The sequence below is a fragment of the Aphelocoma coerulescens genome, unplaced genomic scaffold, assembly GCF_041296385.1.
Source record: "Aphelocoma coerulescens isolate FSJ_1873_10779 unplaced genomic scaffold, UR_Acoe_1.0 HiC_scaffold_64, whole genome shotgun sequence".
In the NCBI taxonomy this organism is placed as follows: Eukaryota; Metazoa; Chordata; class Aves; order Passeriformes; family Corvidae; genus Aphelocoma; species Aphelocoma coerulescens.
The window spans coordinates 730-26,735 of record NW_027183992.1 but is presented as its reverse complement, the minus strand read 5'-3'; the positions used below and the strand labels follow the sequence as shown (position 1 = coordinate 26,735).

General features: G+C 51.3%; 1 protein-coding gene across 1 annotated transcript in view; it reads left to right on the top strand.

Annotated features, from left to right (window-relative positions):
• The window catches only part of LOC138102226 (atypical kinase COQ8B, mitochondrial-like), an 86,275-nt gene extending 62,164 nt beyond the window's left edge, over positions 1-24,111 (top strand). Inside the window, exons 11-15 of the mRNA XM_068999957.1 lie at positions 858-999; positions 8,051-8,158; positions 11,052-11,117; positions 19,105-19,191; positions 23,744-24,111. Coding sequence (XP_068856058.1) covers positions 858-999; positions 8,051-8,158; positions 11,052-11,117; positions 19,105-19,191; positions 23,744-24,091 — 751 coding nt within the window. The 3' untranslated portion in view covers positions 24,092-24,111. The remainder of the gene's footprint in view (positions 1-857; positions 1,000-8,050; positions 8,159-11,051; positions 11,118-19,104; positions 19,192-23,743) is intronic.
• The last annotated feature ends 1,895 nt before the right edge of the window (positions 24,112-26,006 follow it).

Here is a 26,006-nt window from a genome sequence, read left to right as displayed (position 1 = left end):
GGGGCCATTTTGGGTTCTTGAGGAGCTTTGGGGCTTTTTTGGGGCCATTCTGGGGTTTTTAGGAGTTTTGGGGGCAATTTTGGGGTTTTTGCGGGTTTTGGGGCTTTTTTGGGGCCATTTTGGGGTTTTAAGGAGTTTTGGGGCGTTTTGGGGGCAATTTTGGGGTTGTGAGTCATTTGGGGGCTTTTTTGGGGCCATTTTGGGGTTTTGAGGAGCTTTGGGGCATTTTGGGGGCAATTTTGGGTTTTTGAGGAGTTTTAGGGTTTTTTTGGGGCCATTTTGGGTTTTTTTTAGGAGTTTTGGGGCTTTTTTGGGGCCATTTTGGGGGAGTTTTGAGGTGTTTCGGGGATTTTGGGGGGCAATTTTGGGTTTTTGAGGAGCTTTGGGGCCATTTTGGGTTTTTTAGGAGCTTTGGGGCTTTTTTGGGGCCATTTTGGGGTTTTTAGGAGTTTTGGGGGCAATTTTGGGGTTGTGAGTCATTTGGGGGCTTTTTTGGGGCCATTTTGGGGTTTTGAGGAGTTTTGGGGCGTTTTGGGGGCAATTTTGGGTTTTTGAGGAGCTTTGGGGCCATTTTGGGTTTTTTAGGAGCTTTGGGGCTTTTTTTGGGGCCATTTTGGGGTTTTTAGGAGTTTTGGGGGCAATTTTGGGGTTTTGAGTCATTTGGGGGCTTTTTTGGGGCCATTTCGGGGGAGTTTTGGGGAATTTTGGGGAGGATTTTTGCGGTTTTTGGAGGCAATTTTGGGGTTTTTTTATGCGGATTTTTTTTGGGGGGGCCGTTTCCGGGTGGATTTCGGAGGGGATTTTTGGGATCTGGGGGTTTTTGGGGTGGATTTGGAGGGTTTTGGGGTCGTTTCCAGGCTTCTCCTGAAGGACGAGCCCTTTTTCCACGTGCCCAGGGTGGTGCCGGAGCTGAGCTCGCTCCGGGTGCTCTGCACCGAGTGGGGCCGGGGGGAGCCCCTGGAGCGCTGCCGGGGCCTCCCCCAGGAGCGCCGAGATCAGGTGGGGACCCCAAAAATTCGGGGACCCCAAAAAATCGGGGACCCCCCCCCAGAAAATGGGGGAATCCTAAAAAAATCGGGGAGTCCTAAAAAAAAATGGGGGAATTCTAAAAAAAATGGGGGAATCCTAAAAAAAATGGGGGAATCCCAAAAAAAAAATGGGGGAATCCCAAAAAAAAAATGGGGAACCCCTAAAAAATCGGGGAATCCCAAAAAAATCGGGGAATCCTAAAAAAAAATTGGGGAATCCCAAAAAGATCGGGGAATCCTAAAAAAAATGGGGGAATCCTAAAAAAAATCGGGGAATTCTAAAAAAAATCGGGGAATCCTCAAAGAAATGGGGGAATCCTAAAAAAAATGGAGGGATCCCAAAAAATATTGGGGAACCCTCAGAAAAATCGGGGAATCCTAAAAGAAAAATGGGGGAATCCTAAAAAAAAACGGGGAATTCTCAAAAAATCAGGGAATCCTAAAAAAAATCGGGGAATCCTAAAAAAAATGGGGGAATCCTAAAAAAAAATGGGGGAATCCTAAAAAAAAATGGGGGAATTCTAAAAAGATCGGGGAATCCTAAAAAAAATTGGGGAACCCTCAGAAAAATTGGGGAATCCCAAATTTGGAATTGGGGAACCCCAAAAAAATTGGGGAACCCCAAAAAATCGGGGAGTCCTAAAAAAATGGGGGAACCTTCAAAAAAATTGGGGAATCCCAAAAGAAATTGGGGAACCCTCAGAAAAATGGGGGAATCCTAAAAAAATGAGGGAATCCTAAAAAAATGGGGGAATCCTAAAAAAATGGGGGAATCCTAAAAAGAACTGGGGAACCCTCAAAAAAATCGGGGAACCCCAGAAAATCGGAGAACCCCCGAAAAATGAGGGAACCCCCGAAAAAAGCCCTGAGAACCCCTAAAAAATCCAGAATCCCCCCCCAAAAACACGGGGACCCCAAAAAAATCGGGGAATCCTAAAAAAAATGGGGGCATCCCAAAAAAAATTGGGGAACCCTCAGAAAAATCGGAGAACCCCCAAAAAATCGGGGAATCCTAAAAAAAATGGGGGAATCCTAAAAAAATGGGGGAATCCTAAAAAAATTGGGGAACCCCAAAAAAAAATGGGGAATCCCCTAAAAAATGAGGGAATCCCAAAAAAAAATCGGGGAACCTTCAAAAAAATTGGAGAACCCTCAGAAAAATTGGGGAATCCCAGATTTGAAATTGGGGAACCCCCAAAAAATCGGGGAACCCCCCCAAAAAATGGGGGAATCCCAAAAAAAATTGGGGAATCCTAAAAAAAAAGGGGGAACCCTCAAAAAAATGGGGGAATCCCCAAAAAATCGGGGAATCCTAAAAAGAACTGGGGAACCCCCAAAAAAATGGAGGAATCCTAAAAGAAATGGGGGAATCCTAAAAAGAACTGGGGAACCTTCAAAAAAATTGAGGACCCCCCCCAAAAAATTGGGGAACCTTCAAAAAAATTGGGGAATCCCAAAAAGATCGGGGAACCCCCCAAAAAAATGGGGGAATCTTAAAAAAAAATGGGGGAATCCTAAAAAAAAATGGAGGAATCCTAAAAAGAACTGGGGAACCCCCCAAAAAATGGGGGAATCCTAAAAAAAAATGGGGGAATCGTAAAAAAATGGGGAATCCTAAAAAAAATCGGGGAACCCTCAAAAAAAATGGGGGAATCCCAAAAAAATTGGGGAACCCTCAGAGAAATTGGAGAACCCCTAAAAAATCGGGGAATCCTAAAAAAAATGGGGGTACCCTCAAAAAAATGGGGGAATCCCAAAAAGATCGGGGAACCCCAAAAAATGGGGGAATCCTAAAAAAAAAATCAGGGAATCCTAAAAAAAAAAATGGGGGAATCCTAAAAGAAATGGGGGAATCCTAAAAAAATTGGGGAATCCCAAAAAAATGGGGGAATCCCAAAAAAAAATGGGGGAATCCCCAAAAAATCGGGGAATCCTAAAAAGAACTGGGGAACCTCCAAAAAAATGGGGGAATCCTAAAAAAAAATTGGGGAATCCCAAAAGAAATTGGGGAACCCTCAGAAAAATCGGGGAATCCTAAAAAAATGGGGGAATCCTAAAAAAATGGGGGAATCCTAAAAAGAACTGGGGAACCCTCAAAAAAATTGGGGAACCCCAGAAAATCGGAGAACCCCCGAAAAATGAGGGAACCCCCGAAAAAAGCCCTGGGAACCCCTAAAAAATCCAGAATCCCCCCCCCCAAAAAACACGGGGACCCCAAAAAAATCGGGGAATCCTAAAAAAAATGGGGGAATCCCAAAAAGAACTGGGGAACCTTCAAAAAAACTGGGGAATCCCAAAAAAAAATGGGGAATCCCCAAAAAATCGGGGAATCCTAAAAAAAATGGGGGAATCCTAAAAAAAAAATGGGGAATCCCCAAAGAATCGGGGAATCCTAAAAAAAATGGGGGAATCCTAAAAAAAATTGGGGAGTCCCCAAAGAATGGGGGAATCCTAAAAAAAATCGGGGAATCCTCAAAGAAATGGGGGAATCCTAAAAAAAATGGGGGAATCCTAAAAAAAATGGGGGAATCCTAAAAAAAATGGAGGGATCCCAAAAAATATTGGGGAACCCTCAGAAAAATCGGGGAATCCTAAAAGAAAAATGGGGGAATCCTAAAAAAAAACGGGGAATTCTCAAAAAATCAGGGAATCCTAAAAAAAATCGGGGAATCCTAAAAAAAATGGGGGAATCCTAAAAAAAAATGGGGGAATCCCAAAAAAAATTGGGGAACCCCCCCAAAAAATGGGGGAACCTTCAAAAAAATTGGGGAATCCCAAAAAGATCAGGGAACCCCAAAAAAATGGGGGAATCCTAAAAAAAAAATGGGGGAATCCTAAAAAGATCGGGGAACCCCCCAAAAAAATGGGGGAATCCCCAAAAATTTGGGGAATCCTAAAAAAATCGGGGAATCCTAAAAAAAATTGGGGAGTCCCCAAAAGAAATTGGGAAACCCCCCCAAAAAATTGAGGAACCCCAAAAAAAAATTGGGGAACCTTCAAAAAAATTGGGGAATCCCAAAAAGATCGGGGAACCCCCCAAAAAATGGGGGAATCCTAAAAAAAATGGGGGAATCCTAAATAAAAATTGGGGAACCCCCCAAAAATTGGGGAATCCCCAAAAAGATTGGGGGAGTCCTAAAAAGAAATGGGGGAACCCTCAGAAAAATCGGAGAACCCCCAAAAAATCGGGGAATCCTAAAAAAATGGGGGAATCCTAAAAAAAAATGGGGAATCCCCAAAAAAAAATCGGGGAACCTTCAAAAAAATTGGGGAACCCTCAGAAAAATTGGGGAATCCCAGATTTGAAATTGGGGAACCCCCAAAAAATCGGGGAACCCCCCAAAAAATGGGGGAATCCCAAAAAAATGAGGGAAGCCCTGGGAACCCCTAAAAAAATCCGGGACCCCCCCAAAAAATTGGGGAATCCCCAAAAAAATCGGGGAATCCCCAAAAATCGGGGAACCCCTAAAAAACCTAGAACCCCCCAAAAAAATCGGGGAACCCCCAAAAAATCGGGGAACCCCCAAAAAACCCCGATTTTGGGGGGGTCCCAGTTCAGGGGGGGTCCCAAATTTGGGGGGGTTTTGGGGATCCCGGTTTTTTTTGGGGGGGGTCCCGTTTTTTGGGGGGGGTCCCGATTTTGGGGGGGCCCAGTTTTGGGGGGGCCCTGGTTTTTGGGGGGGTCGAAGGTTTGGGGGGGTCCCAGATTTGGGGGGGTTCCTGGTTTTTGGGGGGGGTCCCGGTTTTTGGGGGGGGTCCCAGATTTGGGGGGGTTCCGGTTTTGGGAGTCCCGATTTTTTGGGGGGATCTCAGTTTTGGGGGGGGTCCTGGTTTTTGGGGGGGGTTCCAGTTTTTGGGGGGGGTCGCAGGTTTGGGGGGGTCCCGATTTTAGGGGGGGCCCAGATTTGGGGGATCTCAGTTTGGGGGGGGGTCTTGGTTTTTGGGGGGTCACAGGTTTGGGGGGGGTCCGGATTTTGGGGGGGGCCCAGATTTGGGGGGGCGCTGGTTTTTGGGGGGGTTGAAGGTTTGGGGGGGGTCCCAGATTTGGGGGGTCCCAGTTTGGGGGGGGGGGGTCCCAGATTTGAGGGGGGGGGGTCCCGGTTTTTGTGGGGCGTCTCAGGTTTGGGGGGGGTGTCCCAGTTTTGGGGGGGTCCCGGTTTTTTGGGGGGTCGCAGGTTTGGGGGGGTCTCAGTGTTTTGGGGGGTCGCAGGTTTTGGGGGGGTCCCGATTTTGGGGGGGGTCTCAATTTGGGGGGGTCCTGGTTTTTGGGGAGTCCTGGTTTTTGGGGAGAAGTCCCCGTTTTGGGAGGGTCTCAGTTTTGGGGGGGGGCCCAGATTTGGGGGGTCCCGGTTTTTTGGGGGGGATCTCAGTTTGGGGGGGGTCCTGGTTTTTGGGGGGGTCGCAGGTTTGGGGGGTTCCCGATTTTGGGGGGGCCCAGATTTGGGGGGGTCCTGGTTTTTGGGGGGGGTCCCGGTTTTTGGGGGGGGTCCTGATTTAGGGGGGGGAGTCCCAGATTTGGGGGGGTTCCGGTTTTGGGGGTCCCGATTTTTTGGGGGGATCTCAGTTTTGGGGGGAAGTCCTGGTTTTTGGGAGGGGTCCCAGTTTTTGGGGGGGGTCGCAGGTTTGGGGGGGGTCCCGATTTTGGGGGACCCCAGTTTTTGGGGGGGGTCCTGACTTAGGGGGGGGTCACAGATTTGGGGGGGTCCTGGTTTTTGGGGGGCTCGAAGGTTTGGGGGGGTCCCGATTTTGGAGGGGGGTCCCAGTTTAGGGGGGGTCCCAGATTTGGGGGGCTGTCCCAGTTTTGGGGGGTCCCGATTTTTTGGGGGGGGTCCCAGTTTGGGGAGGGTCCTGGTTTTTGGGGGGTCGCAGGTTTGGGGGGGGGTCCCGATTTTGGGGGGGGTCCCAATTTTGGGGGGATCCCAGGTTTGGGGGATCACGGTTTTTGGGGGGATCTCAGTTTTGGGGGGAGGTCCCCGTTTTGGGGGGGTCTCAGTTTTGGGGAGTCCCGGTTTGGGGGGGTCCCGGTTTTTGGGGGGGTCGCAGGTTTGGGGGGTGTCCCGATTTTTGGGGGGGGGGGTCCCAGTTTAGGGGGGTCCCAGTTTTTTGGGGGGGTCCCAGTTTCGGGGAGGGTCCTGGTTTTTGGGGGGAGGTCCCCGTTTTTGGGGGGGGTCTCAGTTTGGGGGGGGTCCCAGTTTTGGGGGGGTCCCGGTTTTTGGGGGGGTCGCAGGTTTGGGGGGTGTCCCGATTTTGGGGGGGTCCCTCTTTTGGGGGGTCCCGGTTTAGGGAGGGGGGATCCCGATTTTGGGGGAAGGTCCCAGTTTTGGGGGGGGGGGGTCCCCATTTTTGGGGGGAGAGGAGGGGAGATTTGGGGGGTTTGGGGTTAATTTGGGGGGGGGTCCTAATTTGGGGGGGGGGGTCTTGGTTTGGGGGGACCGTGGGGGTCTTGGGTGGGTTGGGGGAAATTTGGGGGGTCTGGGGTTTGGGGGGGCCTGGGGGGATTTGGGGGGGTCTGTTGGATTTTGGGGGGATTTGGGGGGGGATTTTGGGGCTTTTTGAGGGATTTTTGGGGATTTGGGGGGATTTGGGGGCTTTTTGAGGGATTTTGGGCTGATTTCGGCTGATTTGGGGGGGATTTTGGGATGATTTGGGGTGGATTTTGGGCTGATTTGGGGTGGATTTGGGGCTGATTTTGGGATGATTTGGGGCTGATTTTGGGATGATTTGGGGTGGATTTGGGGCTGATTTTGGGCGGCTTTGGGGTGGATTTGGGCTGACTTGGGCTGATTTGGGGTGGATTTTGGGCCGATTTCGGCTGATTTGGGCTGATTTGGGCTGAATTGGGGCTGATTTGGGCTGATTTGGGCTTATTTGGGGCGGATTTTGGGGGGATTTTGGGATGATTTGGGGTGGATTTGGGGCTGATTTTGGGCGGATTTTGGGATGATTTGGGGCTGATTTTGGGCGGATTTGGGGTGGATTTTGGGGTGGATTTGGGGCAGATTTGGGCTGATTTTGGGGTGGATTTTGGGATGATTTGGGGGGGATTTGGGGCGGATTTTGGGGTGGATTTTGGGTGGATTTGGGGCGGATTTTGGGGTGGATTTGGGGCAGATTTGGGGCGGATTTGGGGTGGATTTTGGGTGGATTTGGGGCTGATTTCGGCCGATTTGGGCCGATTTGGGCTGATTTTGGGGCTGATTTTGGGGGGATTTTGGGCAGATTTAGGGCTGATTTAGGGCTGATTTGGGCTGATTTTGGCCCAATTTGGGCTGTTTGGGCTGATTTGGGCTGATTTCAGGGGGATTTGGGGCTGATTTGGGGCTGATTGGGGCTGATTTAGGGCTGATTTTGGGTGGATTTGGGGCAGATTTAGGGCTGATTTTGGGCCGATTTGGGCCGATTTTGGCTGATTTTGGGCCGATTTTTGGCTGATTTGGGCCCGATTTTGGCCGATTTTGGCTGATTTTGGCCCAATTTGGGGCCGATTTTGGCCCAATTTTGGCTGATTTGGGGCTGATTTTTAGTGGATTTGGGGCTGATTTTGGCCCAATTTTGGCTGATTTGGGCCAATTTTGGCTGATTTGGGCCCAATTTTGGCTGATTTGGGGCTGATTTTGGGTGGATTTAGGGCTGATTTTGGGTGGATTTAGGGCTGATTTTGGGTGGGTTTGGGGCTGATTTTGGGTGGATTTGGGGCTGATTTCGGGTGGATTTCGGGTGGATTTAGGGCTGATTTGGGCCGATTTGGGCCAATTTTGGCTGATTTTGGCCCGATTTTGGCTGATTTGGGCCGATTTGGGCTGATTTGGGCTGATTTGGGGCTGATTTTGGGTGGATTTGGGGCCTATTTCAGGTGGATTTAGGGCTGATTTTGGGCCGATTTGGGCCGATTTTGGCTGATTTTGGCCCGATTTTGGCTGATTTCGGCCCGATTTTGGCCGATTTTAGCCGATTTCGGCCCGATTTGGGCTGATTTGGGCCCAATTTGGGCCGATTTTGGGCTGATTTGGGTCCCTCCCCAGCTCTGCTCGCAGCTGCTCCGGCTCTGCCTCCTGGAGCTTTTCCAGTTCCGCTTCATGCAGAGCGACCCCAACTGGGCCAACTTCCTGTACGACCCCAAAAAGCACCGGGTGAGCCCCAAAATCCGGGATTTCGGGGGATTTGGGGGATTTTGGGAGAATTTTGAGAAGATTTGTGGGATTTTGGGGAGATTTTGGGGGAATTTTGTGGAGATTTTGTGGGATTTTTGGAGGATTTGAGGAGGATTTGAGGTATTTTGTGGATATTTTGGGGGATTTTTGTGGATTTTGGGGGATTTTGGGAAGATTTTGGGGGATTTTTTGGGATTTTTGGAGGGATTTGGGGGGATTTGGGGTCCCAGGACTGACCCCAACTGGGCCAACTTCCTGTACGACCCCAAAAAGCACCGGGTGAGCCCCAAAATCCGGGATTTGGGGGATTTGGGGGGATTTGGGGGAATTTTGTGGGATTTTGTGGGGATTTTGGGGGATTTTTTTTGTGATTTTGGAGGATTTTTGGATTATTTGAGGGGTTTTTTGTGGATTTTTGGGGGATTTTTGGGGGATTTGGGGTCCCAGCACCGACCCCAACTGGGCCAACTTCCTGTACGACCCCAAAAAGCACCGGGTGAGCCCCAAAAATCCGGGATTTGGGGGGATTTGGGGGAGAATTTTGTAGAGATTGTGGGGGAATTTTGTGGAGATTTTGTGGGATTTTTGGAGGATTTGGGGAGGATTTGAGGTATTTTGTGGATATTTTGGGGGATTTTTGTGGATTTTGGGGGATTTTTGTGGACTTTTGGGGGGATTTTGTGGGATTTGGGGTCTCTGCACCGACCCCAACTGGGCCAACTTCCTGTACGACCCCAAAAAGCACCGGGTGAGCCCCAAAATCCGGGATTTCGGGGGGATTTGGGGGGATTTGGGGGAATTTTGGGAGAATTTTGGGGGATTTTGAGGGATTTTTTTTGTGATTTTGGAGGATTTTTGGATTATTTGAGGGGTTTTTTGTGGATTTTTGGGGGATTTGGGGTCCCAGCACCGACCCCAACTGGGCCAACTTCCTGTACGACCCCAAAAAGCACCGGGTGAGCCCCAAAATCCGGGATTTGGGGGGGATTTGGGGGATTTTGGGAGAATTTTGGGGGATTTTGGGGGATTTTGGGGGATTTTTGTGGAGATTTTGTGGGATTTTTGGAGGATTTTTGGAGGATTTGAGGTATTTGGTGGATATTTTGGGGGATTTTTGTGTATTTTGGGGGGATTTTGAGAAGATTTAGGGGGGATTTTGAGGGATTTTTGGAGGGATTTGGGGTCTCAGGACTGACCCCAACTGGGCCAACTTCCTGTACGACCCCAAAAAACACCGGGTGAGCCCCAAAATCTGGGATTTGGGGGGATTTGGGGGATTTTAGGGGGATTTGGGGCAATTTTGAGAAGATTTGTAGGATTTTGTGGAGATTTTGGGCAAATTTTGTGGCGATTTTGTGGGATTTTTGGAGGATTTGGGGAGGATTTGAGGTATTTTGTGGATATTTTGGGGGATTTTTGTGGATTTTGGGGGGATTTTGGGAAGATTTAGGGGGGATTTTGAGGGATTTTTGGAGGGATTTGGGGTCTCTGCACCGACCCCAACTGGGCCAACTTCCTGTACGACCCCAAAAAGCACCGGGTGAGCCCCAAAATCCGGGATTTGGGGGATTTGGGGGGATTTGGGGGAATTTTGTGGGATTTTGTGGGGATTTTGGGGGATTTTTTTTGTGATTTTGGAGGATTTTTGGATTATTTGAGGGGTTTTTTGTGGATTTTTGGGGGATTTTTGGGGGATTTGGGGTCCCAGCACCGACCCCAACTGGGCCAACTTCCTGTACGACCCCAAAAAGCACCGGGTGAGCCCCAAAATCCGGGATTTGGGGGGGATTTGGGGGATTTTGGGAGAATTTTGTGGGATTTTGTGGAGATTTGGGGGAATTTAGTGGCGATTTTGTGGGATTTTTGGAGGATTTTGGGAGGATTTGAGGTATTTTGTGGATATTTTGGGGGATTTTTGTGGATTTTGGGGGATTTTGTGGGAGATTTTGAGAAGATTTGTGGGATTTTGAGGGGTTTTGGGGGAATTTTGTGGAGATTTTGTGGGATTTTTCTGGGATTTTTGTGGGATTTGCTGGGATTTTTGTGGGATTTTTTGGGAATTGAGGAATTCTGTGGGATTTTTTGTGGGATTTTGCTGGGATTTGAGGAATTTTTGGGGATTTTTGTGGGATTTTGTGGCGATTTTTGCGGGATTTCAGGAGATTTCTGGGATTTTTGTGGGATTTGGGGAATTTTTGTGGGATTTTTGCGGCGATTTTTGCTGGGATTTGAGGAATTTTTGGGGATTTTTGTGGGATTTTTGTGGGATTTTTGCGGGATTTTTGTGGGATTTTTGCGGGATTTTATTGGGATTTGATGATTTTTGTGGGATTTTTGGGGATTTTTGCAGGATTTTTGTGGGATTTTTGTGGGATTTTTGCGGGATTTTTGCGGGATTTTTGCAGGATTTTTGTGGGATTTTTGTGGGATTTTTGGGGATTTTTGCAGGATTTTTGTGGGATTTTTCTGGGATTTTTGCGGGATTTTTGCGGGATTTTTGCAGGATTTTTGCGGGATTTTTTGTGGGATTTTTGTGGGATTTTGTGGGATTTTTGCAGGATTTTTGCGGGATTTTTGGGGGATTTTTGTGGGATTTTTGCGGGATTTTTGTGGGATTTTGGTGGGATTTTGGTGGGATTTTTGCGGGATTTTTGCAGGATTTTTGTGGGATTTTTGTGGGATTTTTGCGGGATTTTGGCGGGATTTTTGTGGGATTTTTGTGGTGATTTTGGTGGGATTTTGTGGGATTTTTGCGGGATTTTGGTGGGATTTTGGCGGGATTTTGGTGGGATTTTGGCGGGATTTTGGGGCAGACCCCACCCCCCTCCCCAAATCCCAACGTTGGTCCCGGTGGGGTTTCGGGGTCCCCCAGGTGACGCTGTTGGATTTCGGCGCCAGCCGCGCCTTCGACCGGGAATTCACCGACCACTACATCGAGGTGCGGAATGGGGCCAGAACGGCCGGAAACGGGCAAAAAGGGGATTTGGGGGATTTGGGGGGATTTGGGGGGATTTGGGGGGATTTTGGGGAGATTTGGGGGATTTGGAGGGATTTGGGGGGGATTTGGGGGGATTTTGGGGGGATTTTGGGAGATTTGGGAGGATTTGGGGGGGATTTTGGGGGGGATTTGGGGGGATCTGGGGGGGATTTTGGGGGGATTTGGGGGGGTTTTGGGGGGATTTTGGGGGGGTTTTGGGGGGGTTTTGGGGGGATTTTGGGGGGATTTGGGGGATTTTGGGGGCATTTTGGGGGGATTTGGGGGGATTTGGGGGGGATTTGGAGGGATTTGGGGGGGATTTGGGAGGATTTGGGGGGATTTTGGGGGGATTTGGGGGATTTTGGGGGGATTTGGGGGATTTGGGGGGGATTTTGGGGAGATTTTGGGGAGATTTGGGGGATTTGGGGGGGATTTTGGGGAGATTTGGGGGGATTTGGGGGGGATTTTGGGAGATTTGGAGGGATTTGGGGGGGATTTGGGAGGATTTGGGGGATTTTGGGGGGGATTTGGGGGAGATTTTGGGGGAAGGTTGGAGGATTTGGGGGGATTTGGGGGGATTTGGGGGGATTTGGGGGGAATTTCGGAGGATTTTGGGAGGGATTTGGGGGAGTTTGGGGGGTATTTTGGGGATTTTTGGGGAGATTTGGGGGGAATTTTGAGGGGATTTGGGGGGGATTTGGGGGATTTGGGGGGGATTTTGAGAGATTTTGAGAAGATTTGGGGGATTTGGGGGGATTTTGGGGAGATTTAGAGGGATTTGGGGGAGATTTGGGGGGATTTTGGGGGGATTTGGGGGAGATTTGGAGGATTTGGGGAATTTTAGGGGGATTTGGGGGGATTTGGGGGATTTTTGGGGGGATTTGGGGGAGATTTGGGGGGATTTTGAGAAGATTTGGGGGGATTTGGGGGCATTTGGGGATTTTGAGGGGATTTTGGGAGATTTGGGGGGGATTTTGGGGGATTTTGAGAAGATTTGGGGGATTTTGGGGGGGATCTGGGGAAATTTTAGGGGGGATTTTGAGAGATTTTGAGAAGATTTGGGGGATTTGGGGGGATTTGGGGGATTTGGGGGGATTTGGGGATTTTGGGGGGATTTTGGGAGATTTGGGGGAGATTTGGGGATTTTGGGGGTTTTTGTGCGGTCTGGGTGGGAAAAAATGGGAAAAATGAGGGGAAAAGTGGAATTTGGGGTGGAAAGAGGAAATTTGGGGGATTTTGGGAGGATTTTGAGAAGATTTTTGGGGATTTTGTGGGATTTTGGTCTGGAAAAATGAGGGGGAAAATCAGGAATTTGGGGTGAAAAATTGGGAATTTGGGATGAAAAATCAGGAATTTGGGGTGAAAAGGGGGAATTTGGGGGAATTTGGGGAGATTTTGAGAAGATTTGTGGGGATTTTGGTCTGGAAAAATGGGAAAATGAGAGGAAAAGTGAAATTTGGGAGGAAAAATGAAGAATTTGGGGTGAAAAATTGGGAATTTGGGATGAAAAATCGGGAATTTGGGGTGAAAAGGGGGAATTTGGGGGAATTTGGGGAGATTTTGAGAAGATTTGTGGGGATTTTGGTCTGGAAAAATGGGGAAAATTGTGGGGAAAAGTGAAATTTGGGGTGAAAAATGAGGAATTTGGGGTGGGAAATGAGGAATTTGGGGTGGAAAGGGGGAATTTGGGGTGGAAAATGAGGAATTTGGGGTGGGAAATGAGGAATTTGGGGTGGAAAGGGGGAATTTGGGGTGGAAAGGAAGAATTTGGGGTGGAAAATGAGGACTTTGGGGTGAAAAGGGGGAATTTGGGGTGAAAAGGGGGAATTTGGGGGAATTTGGGGAGATTTTGCGAAGATTTGTGGGGATTTTGGTCGGGAAAAATGGGAAAAATTGTGGGGAAAAGTGAAATTTGGGAGGAAAAATCAGGAATTTGGGGTGGGAAATGAGGAATTTGGGGTGAAAAGGGGGAATTTGGGGTGGAAAGGAGGAATTTGGGGTGAAAAATCGGGAATTTGGTGTGGAAAATGAGGAATTTGGGGTGAAAAGGGGGAAAAGGGGGAATTTGGGGAGATTTTGAGAAGATTTGTGGGATTTCGGTCGGGAAAAATGAGGGGAAAATTCGGAATTTGGGGTGGAAAATCAGGAATTTGGGGTGAAAAGCGGGAATTTTGGGGTGGGAAATGAGGAATTTGGGCTGAGAAATGAGGACTTTGGGGTGAAAAGGGGGAATTTGGGGTGAAAAGGGGGAATTTGGGGGAATTTGGGGAGATTTTGTGAAGATTTGTGGGGATTTTGGTCTGGAAAAATGGGGAAAATTGTGGGGAAAAGTGAAATTTGGGAGGAAAAATGAGGAATTTGGGGTGGGAAATGAGGAATTTGGGGTGGAAAGGAAGAATTTGGGGTGAAAATGAGGAATTTGGGGTGGAAAGGAGGAATTTGGGGTGGAAAGGGGGAATTTGGGGTGAAAAGGAGGAATTTGGGGTGGGAAATGAGGAATTTGGGGTGGAAAATGAGGAATTTGGGGTGGGAAATGAGGAATTTGGGGTGAAAATGAGGAATTTGGGGTGAAAAGGGGGAATTTGGGGAGATTTTGAGAAGATTTGTGGGGATTTTGGTCTGGAAAAATGGGAAAAATTGTGGGGAAAAGTGAAATTTGGGAGGAAAAATCAGGAATTTGGGGTGAAAAGGGGGAATTTGGGGTGAAAAGGAGGAATTTGGGGTGAAAAGGGGGAATTTGGGGTGGGAAATGAGGAATTTGGGGTGGAAAGGAGGAATTTGGGGTGGGAAATGAGGAATTTGGGGTGGAAAGGAGGAATTTGGGGTGGGAAATGAGGAATTTGGGGTGGGAAGGAGGAATTTGGGGTGGGAAATGAGGAATTTGGGGTGGAAAGGAGGAATTTGGGGTGGGAAATGAGGAATTTGGGGTGGGAAATGAGGAATTTGGGGTGGGAAATGAGGAATTTGGGGTGAAAAGCAGGAATTTGGGGCGAAAAGGGGGAATTTGGGGTGGAAAGGCAGAATTTGGGGTGAAAAGGGGGAATTTGGGGGAATTTGGGGACATTTTGTGAAGATTTGTGGGGATTTTGGTCTGGAAAAATGGGGAAAATTGTGGTGAAAAGTGAAATTTGGGAGGAAAAATCAGGAATTTGGGGTGAAAAGGAGGAATTTGGGGTGGGAAATGAGGAATTTGGGGTGGAAAAGGAGGAATTTGGGGTGGAAAATGAGGAATTTGGGGTGAAAAATCAGGAATTTGGGGTGAAAAGGGGGAATTTGGGGTGGGAAATGAGGAATTTGGGGTGGGAAATGAGGAATTTGGGGTGGAAAGGGGGAATTTGGGGGAATTTGAGGAGATTTTGAGAAGATTTGTGGGGATTTTGGTCTGGAAAAATGGGAAAAATTGTGGGGAAAAGTGAAATTTGGGAGGAAAAATCAGGAATTCGGGGTGGAAAATGAGGAATTTGGGGTGAAAAGGGGGAATTTGGGGTGGGAAATGAGGAATTTGGGGTGAAAAGGGGGAATTTGGGGTGGAAAGGGGGAATTTGGGGTGGGAAATGAGGAATTTGGGGTGGGAAATGAGGAATTTGGGGTGGAAAATGGGGAATTTGGGGTGAAAAGGGGGAATTTGGGGTGAAAAGGAGGAATTTGGGTGAAAAGGGGGAATTTGGGGACATTTTGTGAAGATTTGTGGGGATTTTGGTCGGGAAAAATGGGAAAAATTGTGGGGAAAAGTGAAATTTGGGAGGAAAAATCAGGAATTTGGGGTGAAAAGGGGGAATTTGGGGTGGGAAATGAGGAATTTGGGGTGGGAAATGAGGAATTTGGGGTGAAAAATGAGGAATTTGGGGTGAAAAGGGGGAATTTGGGGTGGGAAATGAGGAATTTGGGGTGAAAAGGGGGAAAAGGGGGAATTTGGGGAGATTTTGAGAAGATTTGTGGGATTTCGGTCGGGAAAAATGAGGGGAAAATTCGGAATTTGGGGTGGAAAATCAGGAATTTGGGGTGGGAAATGAGGAATTTGGGGTGAAAAGGGGGAATTTGGGGTGGGAAAGGAGGAATTTGGGGTGAAAAGGAGGAATTTGGGATGAAAAGGGGGAATTTGGGGTGGGAAAGGAGGAATTTGGGGTGAAAAGGAGGAATTTGGGGTGGGAAATGAGGAATTTGGGGTGAAAAGGGGGAATTTGGGGTGAAAAATGAGGAATTTGGGGTGGAAAGGAAGAATTTGGGGTGGGAAATGAGGAATTTGGGGTGGAAAGGGGGAATTTGGGGAGAAAAGGGGGAATTTGGGGTGGAAAGGGGGAATTTGGGGAGATTTTGAGAAGATTTGTGGGGATTTTGGTCTGGAAAAATGGGAAAAATTGTGGGGAAAAGTGAAATTTGGGAGGAAAAATCAGGAATTTGGGGTGGGAAATGAGGAATTTGGGGTGGGAAATGGGGAATTTGGGGTGGGAAATGAGGAATTTGGGGTGGAAAGGGGGAATTTGGGGTGAAAAGGAGGAATTTGGGGTGGAAAATGGGGAATTTGGGGTGGAAAGGGGGAATTTGGGGTGGAAAGGGGGAATTTGGGGGAATTTGGGGAGATTTTGTGAAGATTTGTGGGGATTTTGGTCGGGAAAAATGGGAAAAATTGTGGGGAAAAGTGAAATTTGGGAGGAAAAATCAGGAAATTGGGGTGGAAAATGAGGAATTTGGGGTGGGAAATGAGGAATTTGGGGTGAAAAGGAGGAATTTGGGGTGAAAAGGGGGAATTTGGGGTGGGAAATGAGGAATTTGGGGTGAAAAGGAGGAATTTGGGGTGAAAAATGAGGAATTTGGGGTGGAAAATGAGGAATTTGGGGTGAAAAGCAGGAATTTGGGGCGAAAAGGGGGAATTTGGGGTGGAAAAGGAGGAATTTGGGGTGGAAAGGGGGAATTTGGGGTGGAAAATCAGGAATTTGGGGTGGAAAGGAGGAATTTGGGGTGGGAAATGAGGAATTTGGGGTGGAAAGGGGGAATTTGGGGTGGAAAATCAGGAATTTGGGGTGGAAAGGAGGAATTTGGGGTGGGAAATGAGGAATTTGGGGTGAAAAGGAGGAATTTGGGGTGGGAAATGAGGAATTTGGGGTGAAAAGCAGGAATTTGGGGCGAAAAGGGGGAATTTGGGGTGGAAAGGGGGAATTTGGGGTGGAAATGAGGAATTTGGGGTGGGAAATGAGGAATTTGGGGTGAAAAGGGGGAATTTGGGGTGAAAAGGGGGAATTTGGGGTGGAAATGAGGAATTTGGGGTGGGAAATGAGGAATTTGGGGTGAAAAGGGGGAATTTGGGGTGAAAAGGGGGAATTTGGGGTGAAAAGGAGGAATTTGGGGTGAAAAATCGGGAATTTGGTGTGGAAAATGAGGAATTTGGGGTGAAAAGGGGGAAAAGGGGGAATTTGGGGAGATTTTGAGAAGATTTGTGGGATTTCGGTCGGGAAAAATGAGGGGAAAATTCGGAATTTGGGGTGGAAAATCAGGAATTTGGGGTGGGAAATGAGGAATTTGGGGTGAAAAGGGGGAATTTGGGGTGGGAAAGGAGGAATTTGGGGTGAAAAGGAGGAATTTGGGATGAAAAGGGGGAATTTGGGGTGGGAAAGGAGGAATTTGGGGTGAAAAGGAGGAATTTGGGGTGGGAAATGAGGAATTTGGGGTGAAAAGGGGGAATTTGGGGTGAAAAATGAGGAATTTGGGGTGGAAAGGAAGAATTTGGGGTGGGAAATGAGGAATTTGGGGTGGAAAGGGGGAATTTGGGGAGAAAAGGGGGAATTTGGGGTGGAAAGGAAGAATTTGGGGAGATTTTGAGAAGATTTGTGGGGATTTTGGTCTGGAAAAATGGGAAAAATTGTGGGGAAAAGTGAAATTTGGGAGGAAAAATCAGGAAATTGGGGTGGGAAATGAGGAATTTGGGGTGGGAAATGGGGAATTTGGGGTGAAAAGGAGGAATTTGGGGTGAAAAGGGGGAATTTGGGGTGGGAAATGAGGAATTTGGGGTGAAAAGGAGGAATTTGGGGTGAAAAATGAGGAATTTGGAGTGGAAAATGAGGAATTTGGGGTGAAAAGCAGGAATTTGGGGCGAAAAGGGGGAATTTGGGGGAATTTGGGGAGATTTTGAGAAGATTTGTGGGGATTTTGGTCTGGAAAAATGGGGAAAATGGTGGGGAAAAGTGAAATTTGGGAGGAAAAATCAGGAATTTGGGGTGGGAAATGAGGAATTTGGGGTGGGAAAGGAGGAATTTGGGGTGGGAAATGAGGAATTTGGGGTGGGAAAGGAGGAATTTGGGGTGGGAAATGAGGAATTTGGGGTGGGAAAGGAGGAATTTGGGGTGGAAAGGAGGAATTTGGGGTGGAAAGGAGGAATTTGGGGTGGGAAAGGAGGAATTTGGGGTGGAAAATGAGGAATTTGGGGTGGAAAGGAGGAATTTGGGGTGGGAAATGAGGAATTTGGGGTGGAAAGGGGGAATTTGGGGTGGAAAGGAGGAATTTGGGGTGGAAAGGGGGAATTTGGGGAGAAAAGGGGGAATTTGGGGTGGAAAGGGGGAATTTGGGGAGATTTTGAGAAGATTTGTGGGGATTTTGGTCTGGAAAAATGGGAAAAATTGTGGGGAAAAGTGAAATTTGGGAGGAAAAATCAGGAATTTGGGGTGGGAAATGAGGAATTTGGGGTGGGAAATGGGGAATTTGGGGTGGGAAATGAGGAATTTGGGGTGGAAAGGGGGAATTTGGGGTGAAAAGGAGGAATTTGGGGTGGAAAATGGGGAATTTGGGGTGGAAAGGGGGAATTTGGGGTGGAAAGGGGGAATTTGGGGGAATTTGGGGAGATTTTGTGAAGATTTGTGGGGATTTTGGTCGGGAAAAATGGGAAAAATTGTGGGGAAAAGTGAAATTTGGGAGGAAAAATCAGGAATTTGGGGTGGAAAATGAGGAATTTGGGGTGGGAAATGAGGAATTTGGGGTGAAAAGGAGGAATTTGGGGTGAAAAGGGGGAATTTGGGGTGGGAAATGAGGAATTTGGGGTGAAAAGGAGGAATTTGGGGTGAAAAATGAGGAATTTGGGGTGGAAAATGAGGAATTTGGGGTGAAAAGGAGCAATTTGGGGTGAAAAGGGGGAGATTTTGAGAAGATTTGTGGGGATTTTGGTCTGGAAAAATGGGGAAAATTGTGGGGAAAAGTGAAATTTGGGAGGAAAAATGAGGAATTTGGGGTGGGAAATGAGGAATTTGGGGTGAAAAGGGGGAATTTGGGGTGAAAAATGAGGAATTTGGGGTGGGAAATGAGGAATTTGGGGTGGAAAGGGGGAATTTGGGGTGGAAAGGAGGAATTTGGGGTGGGAAATGAGGAATTTGGGGTGGAAAGGGGGAATTTGGGGTGAAAAATGAGGAATTTGGGGTGGGAAATGAGGAATTTGGGGTGAAAAATGAGGAATTTGGGGTGGGAAATGAGGAATTTGGGGTGGGAAATGAGGAATTTGGGGTGGAAAATCAGGAATTTGGGGTGGGAAATGAGGAATTTGGGGTGGAAAGGGGGAATTTGGGGTGGGAAAGGAGGAATTTGGGGTGGAAAGGGGGAATTTGGGGTGGGAAAGGAGGAATTTGGGGTGGGAAAGGAGGAATTTGGGGTGGGAAATGAGGAATTTGGGGTGGGAAAGGAGGAATTTGGGGTGAAAAGGGGGAATTTGGGGTGAAAAGGGAGAATTTGGGGTGGGAAATGAGGAATTTGGGGTGGAAAATCAGGAATTTGGGGTGGAAAGGAGGAATTTGGGGTGGGAAATGAGGAATTTGGGGTGGAAAGGGGGAATTTGGGGTGGGAAATGAGGAATTTGGGGTGGGAAATGAGGAATTTGGGGTGGGAAATGAGGAATTTGGGGTGGAAAGGGGGAATTTGGGGTGGAAAGGGGGAATTTGGGGTGGGAAAGGAGGAATTTGGGGCCGCCCAGGTGCTCCGGGCTGCGGCCGACCGGGACGAGGGGAAGGTGCTGCAAAAATCGCGGGACCTGAAATTCCTGACGGGCTTCGAGTCCCAGGTGGGGGCGGGGCAGGAACCCCGAGTTCGGCATTTCCCCCCCAGTTTGGGGATTTCCCACCCCAGTTTGGGGATTTCCCACCCCAATTTGGGGATTTCCACCCCAATTTTGGGCTCTTTCCCCCCCAATTTGGGGATTTCCACCCCAAGTTTGGCATTTCCCACCCAATTTGGGGATTTCCCACCCAATTTGGGAATTTCCCACCCCAAGTTTGGGCTCTTTCCACCCCAATTTTGGGATTTTCTACCCCAATTTTGGGATTTCCCACCCCAATTTGGGGATTTCCACCCCAAGTTTGGGCTCTTCCCCCCAATTTTGGGATTTCCACCCCAAGTTTGGGATTTCCACCCCAAGTTTGGCATTTCCCACCCAATTTGGGGATTTCCCACCCCGAGTTTGGCATTTCCCACCCCAATATTTTGGGATTTTCCCCCCCAATTTGGGGATTTTCCCCCCCAGTTTGGGGATTTCCACCCCAATTTTGGGCTCTTTCCCCCCCAATTTGGGGATTTTCACCCCAAGTTTGGGCTCTTCCCCCCAATTTTGGGCTCTTTCCACCCCAAGTTTGGGATTTCCCACCCCAATATTTTGGGATTTTCCCCCCCAAATTTTGGGATTTTCCCCCCCAATTTTGGGATTTCCCACCCCAAGTTTGGCATTTCCCACCCAATTTGGGAATTTCCCACCCCAAGTTTGGGCTCTTTCCACCCCAATTTTGGGATTTTCTACCCCAATTTTGGGATTTCCCACCCCAATTTGGGGATTTCCACCCCAAGTTTGGGCTCTTCCCTCCAATTTTGGGATTTCCCATCCCAAGTTTGGGCTCTTCCCCCCAATTTTGGGCTCTTTCCCCCCCAATTTTGGGATTTCCACCCCAAGTTTGGGATTTTCCACCCCAAGTTTGGGGATTTCCACCCCAATTTTGGGCTCTTTCCCCCCCAATTTTGGGATTTTCCACCCCAAGTTTGGCATTTCCCACCCCAATTTGGGGATTTCCACCCCAATTTTGGGCTCTTTCCACCCCAAGTTTGGGATTTCCCACCCCAAGTTTGGGCTCTTCCCCCCAATTTTGGGATTTTCCCCCCAATTTTGGGATTTCCCTCCCCAAGTTTGGGATTTCCCACCCCAATTTTGGGATTTCCCACCCCAATTTGGGGATTCCACCCCAATTTTGGGCTCTTCCCCCCCAAATTTTGGCATTTCCCACCCCAATATTTTGGGATTTTCCCCCCCAAGTTTGGGATTTCCCACCCCAAGTTTGGCATTTCCCCCCCAATTTGGGGATTTCCCCCCCCAATTTTGGGCTCTTTCCCATCCCAAATTTTGGCCCCTCTCCCCCCAATTTTGGGCTCTTTTCCCCCAATTTTGGGATTTTCCACCCCAATTTTGGGCTCTTTTCCCCCAATTTTGGCATTTTCCACCCCAATTTTGGCCTCTTCCCCCCCCCAATTTTGGGATTTTCCCCCCCAGTTTTGGGCTCTTCCCCCCCCAATTTTGGGCTCTTCCCCGCCCCCCCCCCCCGCAGTTTTGGCCTCTTTTCCCCCCAATTTTGGGCTCCTTTCCCTCAATTTTGGGCTTTTCCACCCCAATTTTGGCCCCTTTCCCCCAATTTTGGGCTCTTTCCCCCCCCCCAATTTTGGGCTCTTTTTCCCCCAATTTTGGGATCTTTCCCACCCCAATTCCCGCCTCCCTCCTGACCCAAATCCAGGGCTTTTTCCCCCCAAACCCAGGCCCTGGAACCCCCCACCCCAATTCCGGGCACCCCCCACCCCAATTCCGGGCACCCCCCACCCCAATTTCAGACCCCCCACCCCAATTCGGGGCTTTTCACCCCAATTTCCGACCCCTCCCCAATTCCGGGCTGCCCCATTTTTGGGGTTTCTCACCCCAATTTCTTCCTCCCCGCTGACCCAATTTCCCCCTTTTTCCCCCAAACCCAGGCCCTGGAACCCCCCACCCCAATTTCAGAGCCCTCACCCCAATTTCGGGTTTTTCACCCCAATTTCTGCCTCCCCCACCCCAATTCCAGACCCCCCACCCCAATTCGGGGCTTTTCACCCCAATTTCCGACCCCTCCCCAATTCCGGGCTGCCCCATTTTTGGGGTTTCTCACCCCAATTTCTTCCTCCCCGCTGACCCAATTTCCCCCTTTTTCACCCCAAACCCAGGCCCTGGAACCCCTCACCCCAATTCCCTCCCGCCCCTAATTCCGCCCTTTTTCCCCCAATTCCCTCCTCCCCCCCAGACCCAATTTCCCCCTTTTTCCCCCCAAACCCAGGCCCTGGAACCCCCCACCCCAATTTCAGAGCCCTCACCCCAATTTCGGGGTTTTTCACCCCAATTTCTGCCTCCCCCACCCCAATTCCAGACCCCCCACCCCAATTCCGGGCTCCCCCACCCCAATTTCCGACCCCTCCCCAATTCCGGGCTGCCCCATTTTTGGGGTTTCCCCCCCCAATTTCTTCCTCCCCGCTGACCCAATTTCCCCCTTTTTCGCCCCAAACCCAGGCCCTGGAACCCCCTCACCCCAATTCCCACCTCCTTCACCCCAATTCCCTCCTCCCCACTGACCCAAACCCCGCGTTTTTCCCCCCAAACCCAGGCCCTGGAACCCCCCCAATTCCCCGCTGACCCCAATTTCCCCCTTTTTCGCCCCAAACCCAGGCCCTGGAACCCCTCACCCCAATTTCAGACCCCCCCACCCCAATTCCCGCCTCTCCCCGACCCAAATTTTGGGGTTTTCCCCCCAAACCCAGGCCCTGGAACCCCTCACCCCAATTCCTTCCCGCCCCTAATTCCGCCCTTTCTCCCCCAATTCCTCCTCCCCCCCAGACCCAATTTTGCCCTTTTTCACCCCAAACCCAGGCCCTGGAACCCCTCACCCCCAATTCCAGACCCCCCACCCCAATTTCAGACCCCGCCCCACCCCAATTCGAGGCTCCCTCACCCCAATTTCCGACCCCTCCCCAATTCCGGGCTGCCCCAATTTCGGGGTTTCCCCCCCGAATTTCTTCCTCCCCGCTGTCCCAATTTCCCCCTTTTTCGCCCCAAACCCAGGCCCTGGAACCCCCCACCCCAATTCCAGATCCCCCACCCCAATTTTGGGGTTTCTCACCCCAATTTCTGCCTCCCCCACCCCAATTCCCGCCTCTCCCCGACCCAAATTTTGGGGTTTTTCACCCCAACTTCTGCCTTCTCACTGACCCAAATCCGGGGTTTTTCTCCCCAAACCCCGGCCACGGAACCCCCCACCCCAATTTCAGAACCCCTCACCCCAATTTCAGACCCCCCCCCCACCCCAATTCGGGGCTCCCCCACCCCAATTCCCGCCTCTCCCCGACCCAAATTTTGGGGTTTTTCCCCCAAACCCAGGCCCTGGAACCCCTCACCCCAATTTCCTCCCGCCCCTAATTCCGCCCTTTTTCCCCCCAATTCCCTCCTCCCCCCCAGACCCAAATTTTGCCCTTTTTCGCCCCAAACCCAGGCCCTGGAACCCCTCACCCCAATTTCAGACCCCCTACCCAATTTAGGGCTCCCCCACCCCGATTTTCGACCCCTCCCCAATTCCGGGCTGCCCCAATTTCGGGGTTTCTCCCCCCAATTTCTTCCTCCCCCCAGACCCAATTTCCCCCTTTTTCACCCCAAACCCAGGTCCTGGAACCCCTCACCCCAATTCCAGACCCCCTACCCAATTTAGGGCTCCCCCACCCCGATTTTCGACCCCTCCCCAATTCCGGGCTGCCCCAATTTCGGGGTTTTTCCCCCCCCAATTCCCCGCTGACCCAATTTCCCCCTTTTTCGCCCCAAACCGCAGGCGGCCGAGGCGCTGCCCGTGCGGGCGGTGCTGCTGCTGGGGGAGCCCTTCTGGGGGGCTCAGCCCTTCGATTTCGGGGGGCGGGGCTGAGCCAAATCCGCCCTTTTTCGCCCCAAACCCAGGCCCTGGAACCCCCCCACCCCCAATTCCCTCCTCCCCCACCCCAATTTTGGGCTCCCCCACCCCCATTTTGGGGCTTCTCACCCCAATTTCTGCCTCCCCCACCCCAATTTCAGACCCCACCCCAATTCCGGGCTCCCCCACCCCAATTCCCTCCTCCCTCCCCCCAATTTCCGACCCCTCCCCAATTCCGGGCTGCCCCAATTTCGGGGTTTCTCAGCCCAATTCCGGGCTCTCCGCTATCCCAAATCTGCCCTTTTTCCCCCAAAACCAGGCCCTGGAACCCCTCACCCCAATTTCAGACCCCGCCCCACCCCAATCCCCTCCTCCCTCACCCCAATTTCCGACCCCTCCCCAATTCCGGGCTGCCCCAATTTCGGGGTTTCTCCCCCCAATTTCTTCCTCGCCGCTGACCCAATTTCCCCCTTTTTCGCCCCAAACCCAGGCCCTGGAACCCCTCACCCCAATTTCAGACCCCCCACCCTAATTCGGGGCTCCCCCACCCCAATTCCCGCCTCTCCCCGACCCAAATTTTGGGGTTTTTCCCCCCAAACCCAGGCCCTGGAACCCCCAATTCCCGGCTGACCCAATTTCCCCCTTTTTCGCCCCAAACCGCAGGCGGCCGAGGCGCTGCACGTGCGGGCGGTGCTGCTGCTGGGGGAGCCCTTCTGGGGGGCTCAGCCCTTCGATTTCGGGGTTCAGGGCACGGCGCGGGGGCTGCGGGCGCTGCTCCCCCAAATCCTGCGGGGCCGCCTGGTGCCGCCCCCCGAGCCCAGCTACGCCCTGCACCGCAAATTGGGGGGGGTCTTCCTGGCCTGCGCCCACCTCGGGGGGCGCGTGGCCTGCAGGGAGCTCTTCGAGGAGGCCTACGGGCGCTACTGGCACCCCAAAAAACCCCCAAAAGCGCCCCAAAAACCCCCGGGGAGCCCCCCCGCAGTGAGGGGGGGGCCGCCCTCGGGTCAATAAAGACGGGAGCGAGGCCGGAATTTGGGGAGGGGGTCGTGGTTTTGGGGGGGGGTTGGGTTGGGGAGGGGGGATTTGGGGTGGTCTTGGGTTTTGGAGAGGGAGATTTGGGGGGATTTGGGTTAATTTGGGGAAGGGGTCCCGGTTTTGGGGGGTCCTGGATTGGAGGAGGGGGAGATTGGGGGGATTTGGGTAAATTTGGGGTGGGGGTCCTGGTTTGGGGGGGGTCCCGGATTAGAGGAGGGGGAGATTTGGGGGATTTGGGTTAATTTGGGGAGGGGGTCCCGGTTTTCGGGGAGGGGGAGATTTGGAAAATTTGGGGTGGGAGGTCCCGGTTTTGAGGGGTCCTGGATTGGGGAGGGGGAGATTTGGGGGGATTTGGGTGAATTGGGGGGGGGGGGGTCCCGGTTTTGGGGGGTACCGGTTTTGGGGAGGGGGAGATTTTTGGGGGTTGGGTTAATTTGGGGAGGGGTCCTAAGCACGGGGACCCCCCCGACCCCAAAATCCCCCAAAAGCGCCCCAAAAACCCCCGGGGAGCCCCCCCGCAGTGAGGGGGGGGGGCCGCCCTCGGGTCAATAAAGACGGGAGCGAGGCCGGAATTTGGGGAGGGGGTCGTGGTTTTGGGGGGGGGTTGGGTTGGGGAGGGGGGATTTGGGGGCATTTGGGGTGGGGGGTCCCGGTTTTGGGGGTGATTTGGGGGTCCTGCATTGGGGGAGGGGGAGATTTGGGGGGGATTTGGGTTAATTTGGGGTGGGGGTCCCGGTTTTGGGGGGTCCTGGATTGGAGGAGGGGGAGATTGGGGGGATTTGGGTAAATTTGGGGTGGGGGTCCTGGGTTTGGGGGCTCCTGGATTGGGGGAGGGGGAGATTTGGGGGGATTTGGGTAAATTTGGGGAGGGGGGCTCCCGGTTTGGGGGCTCCTGGATTGGGGGAGGGGGAGATTTGGGGGGATTTGGGTTAATTTGGGGTGGGGGTCCCGGTTTTGGGGGTGATTTGAGGGGTCCTGGATTGGGGGAGGGGGAGATTTGGGGGGGATTTGGGTTAATTTGGGGAGGGGGGCTCCCGGTTTAGGGGATTTTGGGTTGGGGGAGGGGGAGATTTGGGGGCATTTTGGGGTGGGGGGGTCCTGGGTTTGGGGGGTCCCCGTTTGGGGGACGAGGAGATTTTTGGGGGTTGGGTTAATTTGGGGAGGGTTTGGGGGTCTTGAACCTGGGTAGGGGGGAGATTTTTGGGGGTTGGGTTAATTTGGGGAGGGGTCCTAAACACGGGGACCCCCCCGGCCCCAAAAACCCCCAAAAGCGCCCCAAAAACCCCGGGGAGCCCCCCCGGAGTGAGGGGGGGGGGCCGCCCTCGGGTCAATAAAGACGGGAGCGAGGCCGGAATTTGGGGAGGGGGTCGTGGTTTTGGGGGGGGTTGGGTTGGGGAGGGGGGATTTGGGGGATTTGGGTTAATTTGGAGTGGGGGTTTGTGGTTTTGGGGGTCCTGGTTTTGGGGGGTCCCGGTTTTGGGGGTGATTTGGGGTGTCGTGGATTGGGGAGGGGGGATTTGGGTTAATTTGAGGTGGGGGGTCCCATTTTGGGTGGTCCTGGATTGGAGGAGGGGGAGATTTGGGGGGATTTGGGTAAATTTGGGGAGGGGGTCCTGGGTTTGGGGGCTCCTGGATTGGGGAGGGGGAGATTTGGGGTGGGGGGTCCCGGTTTTTGGCGGTCTTGAACCTGGGAGGGGGAGATTTGGGGGTTGGGTTAATTTGGGGAGGGGTCCTAAACACGGGGACCCCCCCGACCCCAAAAACCCCAAAAGCGCCCCAAAAACCCCCGGGGAGCCCCCCCGCAGTGAGGGGGGGGGCCGCCCTCGGGTCAATAAAGACGGGAGTGAGGCCGGAATTTGGGGAGGGGGGATTTGGGGGCATTTGGGGAGGG